This window comes from Electrona antarctica (genome assembly GCF_951216825.1).
Source record: "Electrona antarctica genome assembly, chromosome: 18".
Lineage (NCBI taxonomy): Eukaryota > Metazoa > Chordata > Actinopteri > Myctophiformes > Myctophidae > Electrona > Electrona antarctica.
Window position 1 is genome coordinate 26,418,192 of NC_136799.1, and position 9,951 is coordinate 26,428,142.

The window sequence follows — 9,951 nt, forward strand, 5'->3', positions numbered from 1 at the left end:
TTATCCTCCAGAACCTCTAGGTTATTCTTAGCTGGGATTCTGCACACCAGCCACTCTGTCAGGCCCTTTTTTGGCGGTTGAGAGTGGGTGTTTTGAGATCACTTGGCTGAATGATGACCCCCTATGGTGGTCCACTGTATAGTCTGATTAGTCTCATTATTGAAGGTGGGCTATTATGTAAAGGCCCCCCATGATAGAGAAAAGACAATGTTTCCTCCCGTTAGGCTTATCCACTGAAATCAATAGGTTTTTTGAACAATGTTTTAATGTAAACACTAAAGGTCACTTTGACAGATGCAAACTATGTGACATGACTTGCTATTTTGCACTTTTCAAGAGTCTGATGTGGAAACAACTGTTTCTCTTTAATTAAATGTGAGAATGTGTTCTTCTAATTGGTGGGTTCACATGACAGCTTCAAAATAAACACGCCTTCTAAAACTATAAATAACGTCGCCACAGAGTTGAGCCAGCTTCACATTGGGGGAAGAAGCGAGGTACATTGAGGTGCATACCCTGAAACATTGCATTCTTGTTCTCTCCCTAGTACCCATCAATAGCTTGGTCCATTTGGTTTCATATGATGTCACAAGATGTCTGTTCAGCTACAATTAAATTCAGTTATATTAAGGCACCAGAATGACTTAATAACAGTGTGTGTGTGTGTGTGTGTGTGTGTGTGTGTGTGTGTGTGTGTGTGTGTGTGTCTTGGGAGTGTAGTTAACTACAGATTTAACAGTGCCCATAAATCATGCCCATACTACAGACATGCATTGTACTACACTGTAACTATACAGGCATCGCAATGTTTTATCACAACATAGATACGGTAAGTAAAATGTAATTAATTAGTATGATGATATTTTCTTTCAAATGTAAATACAATACTTACACCTGGACCCAAGTATAGCAGTCAGATCCTCTGTAGAGGAAGGCCATATGATAGAAATCCAACTGAAGGAGGCTAGGAGTAACAAGAAAGAAACAACAGGAATGGGTCAATTAAGCAGGTCAAGAGAAGACCAAATAGACCATGAGCTTCAGATATATAGTGCTAGTTTTGGTTCATGTCTGACAACCTATTCCGTCCACAGTGGCTTACCTTCTCGTCCAAAGGTGTGTCATTTGGTGCAGAATTCCATTACCGTCTACTGCAGGGGTGCCCAAAAGGTAGATCAATTTAGATATAAAAACTATTTTTGGCATCTGCCACTTGAATGAAGTTGATTTGATTGATAAAAAAGGGCCTGTCAGCTCAAACCCATAATGCAATACTTTGTTTTCAAGAGTGTTGCTGCACACAAATGTCGGTAGAATTACAAATTAAATACAAAATCTCTACCTATTCCATTTCTCCCCCTCCATTTCCCATTCCAAGTGCATTTGTCTTATATGTAATGCCAGTGCCGCTATTCCAAAGCCATTTTCAGCAATGGTATTATAATGTTTTCGGTAGTTAGATCTTGTTGAGCTGGTCATTTTGAAAGTAGCTCTAAAGTCCAAAATCACACCCGTGTAAAGTGAGGGGCGCTCTTATCATTATACATCATCGTATATCATTTCATGAACAACTGAATTTATGTGATTGGTTAGTTAAATTTACATCATATTTGGCGGACATTTGACCTAATTTCTCCTTTCGTTGTCAATGGCAAATATGAGACGTGTGAGGACAAAAGCTGTATATAGGAGGCCCTCAAAAACGTGTGGGCACCCCTGGTCTACTGTATGTACTGTACAATTCCTGTACCCCACATTGAGAACTTATACCCACTTAACTTACTCATATAAAAAGAAAATGATCTAAAAAAAAAAAAACATACCATAAAGTAATATATTTATATATGGAAATTCTTTATTGGGAATATTAATTATACATGTATTATTAACCCATTTAGAACTAGTGTAACCTAAATTGTTTTTCATTTTGTGCCCTCTGTATCACAGGCCTGAATTTGAAGGTTTTCAGAAAACCTTAGGTTAGGTTTTAGGATGCGTTTTTAGAGTCGGCCTCAGGTCTAACATGAAACAGAGCACCCCTCCTCCTCTAGTCCAGTGGTTCTCAACCACTCCCCACATGATTTTTGGGGGTCCCCAGATTTTTTTAACTTAATACCTCAAAAAAAGAAAGGATAAAAAAAAAGAATGACTGCATCAAAAGTAATCAACAATGTATACTATACAAACTGGTGAAACATTGGTCAAATTGTCAAATATTATAAGAAAGAGAAGGGGAAAAAATGTGAAAATAGCCGATGTACAAGCTCACAACGCCTCACATTGCGAGGCGTTGTGAGCTTGTAGATCTGCTGTTTTCACAATATTTATCAAACTAAATGTAATACCTCAACTCCTACTAATTCCAAGTGCTTCTCAAGTTGGGGGTCTCCAGTTCAAATGTGATTATTTTGGGGGTCCCTGCCTGAAAAGGTTGAGAACCACTGCTCTAGTCTACAGTATTTGGTACTTCCAATCTAACAGAGCAGGATCTCCCTACAGTTACTTTTCAATAAAAAGAAATGCATCGTCAAGTACACATTATGATAAAACATAGGATGATGAACAGCATGCAACACTAAAATCCATAAACAAACACTTTGAAGCCGGCTTGATGTTAATTGGAAGCAGCTTTGTAGTATGCATGTGTTCCCCTTTAGTCTATAAGCACAGCTTTTTATTTCCCTTTGACAGCCTCTACTAATTTCATTGCTTATAATAATTATTTAAAAAAATCACACCTGTGTGAAGTGAGGGGCGCTCTTATCATCATCAAACATGATCTCATTCCGGCTAATCACAATTTGCGTCCTCACTTGTCTTCAATGTTTGTGTTTACAAAACACTCACAGCTGGGCATAGGAGGGGCCCTCAAAAATGTATACCGGTTTGGGCGGAGATTATTAATCAACGTCAAACGTTTCATACACACTACCATAGGCCCAGAGTGTAGAGTAGGAGAGTAGCGACACGCTTTGATCTCGCCGCAAAGCGGGTGCCTATGGGCTATAGTTCCAAACATTGCTCCTATGGCTGGAACTATCCCATTGAGATAGAATGAGCACTTCCGCATTCCATTGTTACAATGGGAGTCAATGCTCTTACTATATTACTCTGCATAGGCCATTGATTGATTGATTGAAATATGTATTAACAGTTTGCAGAATTACAGTACATTTCAAGCACAAACTCAATACAAAGACTGTTAACTGTGAGTGGACGACCCAATTAAGCATTACACTTGTTTACAAGAGGGTCCATGTTCAATTCATCAAGGAAGACACACCACACCCCCAACTTCAATCAGCCTCAAGCTATACCGCTTGTTGCTACTACTCATATAGCCTCGGAAACCCAGACGTTTTTATTTCTAGGGAGAAAAAAAAAGTCTGGGGCCGACTCCACTTCAATATGGCATACAGTAGCGCAAACGTCGATCACTCTCTGCTGATTTCTGATCGTCTGCACCTTTGTTAAATTGACACACACACACACACACACACACACACACACACACACACACACACACACACACACACACACACACACACACACACACACACACACACACACACACACACACACACACACACACACACACACACACACACACACACACACACACACACACACACACACACACTCTCTCTCTCTCTCTCTCTCTCCCTGTCGCTCTAATTAATTAGTCTCATGTCGCGCAGCTGCATCTAGTTTCTCCTGGCGGATCCTGCCGGGCGCTGCCTATGCCATAGAAAGCATAGGTGGACCCCAGGCTACTACTCCTACAGCTTTTGTCCAAGACCCACACAAATCGGTACACATTATCTTTGGAGTAATGTGATAAACATGTATCATTAAACATTTTAAAATTCCATTCTGATTCACTTTAATTGCCTTCCAAACTTTGTAGATAGGGCCAAAAATGTAAGTAAACTGATGGTGATTTATCAATACTCAAAATAAACAACAGAGAGCATTTTACAGTGTATTTGCAGCATTAGAGGCCACAGGTCTGATAATGAGGGTGAGCTCCATGGGTACAGGTGGAGCGATGTATCTCTCCTCTCCCAGTAGCCTGAGTAACAGATCCTCCCTGTCCTGGGGCCAGCGGTACACACGCGTGTTCTGGAGCCAGCCTGGAACGTGCCTCTGCAAGGGGTGAATGTGAGAAGGAGGGAATGTAGCCAGGTAATAAGAAGATTAAATGAGACTATGTTGGTGGTGCAGTAGACAGGGAGACCATTTTCTGGCACTGCACCATTTTTGGCTTCTCTCACCTGAGTTGCATTGAGGAAGAGAACAGGAACAAATCTGAAGTTCAAGCTCCCTTGTTGAATGAACTCATTCTGCATCTGGCCAAAATGCACCGTAAAATCCTTGATGTTAATATTAAATGGATCAATTAGGACTGAGGATTTTACTGTGTGTTTTATATTCCAAAGCACATATTAACTGTCACCAAATCTGTCTTGTTTCTTACCATTGAGTAGATGTATTTGGTGTGTAGACCATGTTTGTCCTGTCCAGATCCTTCAATGTCCAGCTTATACTGGGGACTGATGGCAATGATAATCAGGACAGATTGCTGTAACAAAACATCAGAATCACACACACCACAGAATATTTAACATTGCTGTCAAAATAAACAAAGGAAAACATAATCTGAAATTATTTTATAGTGATTGTTAGGTGTTTTATGTATTATTTATTAACGAGATATTTGTACACAATCAATCTTGTTTGACTGAACCACTCTACATTACATACTGTAGAGGTCTACTTTAACAAAACTGCTGACAAAGATTAAGAAATAATAAATGCCAAATGGGTGATCTGTGGAAAACATCACTCAACCAGGCCGATCTGTACAGTATACTTGCATCTTTTAGATAGCCGTCCATCCATTTGTTGACATCCATACGTCTAATGGCGTTATTGAATATGTCAATCTGTGGACATAGACAGGCCCAGGGGCTTAAGTAGACTCTTACTGCTCATCTTAAAATGTCAATGAATAAATATTTGTAGTATGTTGTAATAACTCACTGCTGGTCGAAAACCTTGCTTTGAAAGGAATTCTGCAAAAGGGACCATTTCTGAGACTATTTCCGTAGAATAGGTCACAAATATGTTTCCTAAAATAAATAGCATAAAGAATGAATCCAATATTTAGATTTTCTCTAAATGCACTCCTAGACACAGATTAAGCAGTCACTTGAGATTGGGGGCAGTATTTTGCGTGTCTTAAGTACCAGGTCTTATTACTTAATTTAAGACCTGGAGGCGTGGTCAATGCTCTTTGGCCACTCAGAATAGCCAAATGGTCTTAAGTTAAGTAATAAGACCTCGTACTTCATTACATTACTTCATTAGGCCACAATTTCAGGGGACCTGATATGAAATGATGATTTGGGGTAAATTATTGTACATAGATTTATAGCTGTGATATTAAAACAATATAATAATTTTAACCACAAACCCTAGCATCTGTATTCTGCGGAAAACCTTTATGGAAAATAGCATATTTACAAGCTTAAGCTACTATGTAGAGCAACTATTTCCAGCGAAGATATTTAATGTAGAGCTACATTTTACTAGTATAGAGACCTGAGGGAGCCTGGTCAATCAAGTAGGCTACAGCATTACTTACGTACTACCTCAGAAGATATTTGGCTCTCCAAGTACCACCATAATAACCAATGTTAAAATACAGGAGCGTATACCCGCCCTTTTTCTTCCAAACCTAAGCCAATAATGCTGCTGCTCTGACAAAACTCTGTCTAATCACTAATCAGCACAACTGCTGATATTTCTAATGTGATTAATCCGTTCTCAAATCTTCTGTTAACGGCTAGGTGTGCTGTCATGCTCATTTCAGCACGGCTGGATAGTCTATTTCAACCAATCGCTTCGTCAGAAGAACTACCTGTAGTAATATAAATATTTCATTCCACTTTTGTCCTTTTTGTCCTTTTTTGGGCGACTCCTGAGTCCTCTGTGTACCACCAGAGGGGGGCTCAAGTATCACCAGTGGTTGGGAAATAAGTGATAAGAAAAGGCAACTCACTGCATTCATCAGGTAGACTGATAGTTTTCCTCTTTTCATCTGAATTAGCCCCTGCTTCTGGTGGGCCGGTCATACCTTGCATACACAGGGTCTTCACACTAAGCTGAGACACACCCTCTATAGGGACTATGGAGAACTGTGGCTCATTAACGGTAACGTTGAAAAGTTGGCTTGAGTAGTTGGCTCTAGGCAAGACTTCATTCATCAACTTGTTAAGAGGTGGATCCCTGGAAGAGAGACAATATTGAAAAATATGAAATGGAAGAATCAACCAAGGTATTCCTTTTGAGTTCAGTACAGTAAGTAGAAATAATTCGGCAAATATGGCTTGTGTTGTTTATTTTCCAGTGTGTTTACCAATTTTCCAAGTACGGCCATGGCCTAGCATCTTGACCGGCATTAGAGAAGTGATATGAATAGGGTGGACTCCCATAGGCTTGATTAACGTAGCACATACCATCTCTGCACTGACCCTTCCCTGCAGAGTGGTAAAATCTGACATCCCTGGCGTGAAGATAGTCTGTGGAAACAGTGTAAGAATATATGTGTGCATAGTCATTTCATGGTAAGTGAGTGAAGTGCTATTGACTAACTATTCTCTCTGTTGACGCGTGATGAAATCAATATATATTGATTAGTTATGGATAATTTAGTTATGATGACATCCTGGGCTATTTTAGGACAAGTAATAAATCTTTCCGGACAAGTGCATCAAAATTTGATGTGATTCTTGGTTTCACTTATTCTGTGATGCTCCTAGCAGCCAACAATATTGTCTGCCATTATTGTCTGGCTTTCCTAATAATCACCTTTCCAATATTGGTAATAGCCCTAGAATGTCTGTGATCTTACATTGATTTCATTTATTCCAAATACACAGCAATAGACAGCAATAGATTGGTCCTATCCATGAATACACAGCAATAGATTGGTCCTATCCATGGTCCTATCCATGGTCCTATCCATAAATACACAGCAATAGATTGGTCCTATCCATGGTCCTATCCATGAATACACAGCAATAGATTGGTCCTATCCATGGTCCTATCCATGGTCCTATCCATGAATACACAGCAATAGATTGGTCCTATCCATGCACGTTTAGCAGACTGACCATGTCGGCATTTACTCACACTGCTAGTAAAAAAATTGTACATACTCAAATGCATAAAGCAACCTTCTAAGTACTCCTGTATATGGATCGGAACAAAATAGCTTTCTAAAGTTTAAATTGAGCTATGGTTTTGTTATATTACACTTCGTATAAACCAGCAGCAAATTCATGAACTCGGATATTTTCGTTGCTAGGGGTGCCTAAAAGTCGCTAGGGACGGCAAAAAGTCGCTACGCACGCGCATATCCCACCCCTAGCAACTTCTAGAGACTTTTCAAAGAGGCACTAGCTGAGTTGGCAATACTGGTCCTGCGCTCATTCTGGGCCACTCACTGGAGAGAATGTCGTCCGTGTGCAGCTTGTGGAAAAGTAGATATTTTACTAAATATTAAAATAAGTTTTATGCCAGAACTTTCAAATGAATATGAAACTAGTCCCCAAACGACTCCAAGCCTTCATTTTTGGGTGAGTGCACATGCAGTGCTACACGTTTAAATGCCGACAAGGTCAGTCTGCCCGTGCGCGGAAAGAAACGATCTATGGCTGTGTATTTGGAATACATGAAATGTATGTTAGATCACAGACATTCTAGGGCTATTAACTTGTAAACTGAGAATAATCAACTAATATGTATTCACGAAAACCAACTTAGTTAGTTAATTTAAAATGTATTTGTGTGTGCTCGTGCTCCGGACAAGTGACTTTTGTGCCCGGACAAGTGAATGCGAAATGTACTTGTCCACAGGACAAGTGCCTCAAAAAGTTAAGTTAATAGTCAAGCCCTGGTCTATGGTTAAAGTGATTGTGGTTCACAGACAGCGTTGGTCATGTTTTTCATCGGTTGAGCTCGTTCTCGTATGTAAACAATATTAGATAGCAGGTTAACCTTGGAAAAGCCTCTGCTTAAAATGTCACAACCCTGGTTGCCTAGGGAATTACGACAAGTTGTGATGGTTGACGTGATGACGCTAGACGTACAGTGTGTGTATAGAACTCTATATAAATATTTAACACGTCAAAAGAACATATCTGGAACTATACCTTTCCAATGCTTGTAAAATCTCTTCTCTGGAATAAGCCCAAATAATGTAGCCTTAGGGGGTACCCCGGTAAACGAAGTATATAGGGTTTTAAGCGATTAATGAGTATTCTAATCTCTAACTGTTGCACTACAGTTTCACGTTTGCAATGAGAAGCTGTGCGAGTATATTGTCTAGTGCCCCAGTCAAGTCCCAAAAAAACTCAAATATATATAGTTTCTGATGGTTTCTGACATTTTCTTCTACCTCAGTTCAACACTCATTACTCATTTGCCATCTCTAAATAATCAAACACAAAAGCTATTTTCCTTACTGTATGGGTGCATGTAGTGGTGGTGGGGAGGAGTGGGGCTGTATTGTTGCCATCCCATATCAGATCTCAATGGCAAGGGTGCCTCCAGTTCCTCTACCTCTCTCTCAAGCCTAAGTATTAAGAAATGGATAGATTTGTATACAATATCTTTCAAATAAAAAAAATATACTCCTATATTGTATCTGTTTAATTCCTCTGAAATAAAGTATCCAGCTTATTCTGCTCATTTACTGCACCTAGTTGTGTCTCTCCTCGCCAGCTCTCTTGGAATACACTGGTTTGGTTCACAATCACCACAGCTGCAAGGTCCTCTCGTACCCTGCTCTCGTGGCCTGGCAGCAGCAAAATCACGATGGTCTTTAGTGGGGTGTAGTTGAAAGTGTATTGAGTTAGGACTCATTCCTCCTGGTGTGGGGTTTCTGTGCTGTGCTGCTAGGTCTGCATGCCACGGAGCATGAGTGAACGGGTTATTATGATTATGAAGTCCTGTCTCAATATGTGGCCCATGCGGAGCATGTTCACCTTTATTTCTGCTTTGAGAAAGGTCTTCAACATCTCTGCACTGGCTTGGTACTGCTGCATTATTACAAAGACTAGCTGGTGAGATTTGATTTACTGTCATTCCAAGGACTACAGGTGGGACACCATTATAAGGCTTGTTTATGTTGTAACAAATGTCCAGTTCTGGTGCTATAAGAGATTCCTCCATTCCAGTCAAGTTACTTCCTCAGGCCAGGCACCTTTGTATAAAGAAATAATACAAACAATACATGCATGTGTGTGACACACACACACACACACACACACACACACACACACACACACACACACACACACACACACACACACACACACACACACACACACACACACACACACACACACACACACACACACACACACACACATTTTATATACTGTAAATACAATATTCAGCATGCTTATCTGGAACACAAGTGTATTCTCTAGATATGTAGTTTAATTTTGATTTCTTAACTTGCCTTTGACATCTTTTGTTTGTACATTATGTAACCCAGTTTGTGCAAGACATAAAACAACAATGCAATAGATTAGTTTTCTCTTGAAAATGATGGATTTACAAACATTTCACATGAGGTATTTGCAACAGTCACAAGAAATAACACACCATTACTGACTGTAAATAAACATATTAATAGTAACAATAACCTACCTGTTGTTCCGTGTTGAATTCTTCTGAAGTGATGTGGGTGCATAGGCTTGCTTATGTTACAACCCGCTGTATGCAAATTCTCCACTGGTTCTAGGCATCCAATCAGTGACGAGAGCACAGTCCTTTCCAGGAGGTTTTGTAGACTAGTGCCAGTCAAGGTCATACATGCACTATCGCTACAAAACATAGGCTATAATGTGGAACCAGTGTTCCTTTTTTTGAGGGGCG

The 9,951-nt window shown here is 39.9% G+C and overlaps 1 protein-coding gene across 1 annotated transcript; it reads right to left on the reverse strand.

Annotated features, from left to right (window-relative positions):
• Positions 1-3,879: 3,879 nt before the first annotated feature.
• On the reverse strand, positions 3,880-9,747 carry LOC306941831 (uncharacterized protein). Its single transcript, XM_079527470.1, has 10 exons — positions 9,724-9,747; positions 8,768-9,271; positions 8,532-8,641; positions 6,422-6,584; positions 6,065-6,291; positions 5,044-5,132; positions 4,878-4,946; positions 4,478-4,582; positions 4,275-4,349; positions 3,880-4,146 (listed from the first exon to the last, which is right to left on the reverse strand). The coding sequence occupies exons 2-10, from the start codon at positions 9,238-9,240 to the stop codon at positions 3,976-3,978; spliced, it is 1,482 nt and encodes a 493-aa protein (XP_079383596.1). The 5' UTR covers positions 9,241-9,271; positions 9,724-9,747; the 3' UTR covers positions 3,880-3,975.
• Between the last annotated feature and the right edge of the window lie 204 nt (positions 9,748-9,951).

What these genes read in the sequence shown, in the direction of transcription:
- LOC306941831 (XM_079527470.1), bottom strand. Translation starts at nt 9,240, where the DNA reads ATGGAGGAATCTCTTATAGCACCAGAACTGGACATTTGTTACAACATA. An exon ending in TGGACGGCTATCTAAAAGAT is followed by an intron (nt 4,583 to 4,877) that starts GCAAGTATACTG and finishes GTTTTGTTACAG; the next exon opens with CAATCTGTCCTGATTATCAT. An exon ending in TCTTCCTCAATGCAACTCAG is followed by an intron (nt 4,147 to 4,274) that starts GTGAGAGAAGCC and finishes CACCCCTTGCAG; the next exon opens with AGGCACGTTCCAGGCTGGCT.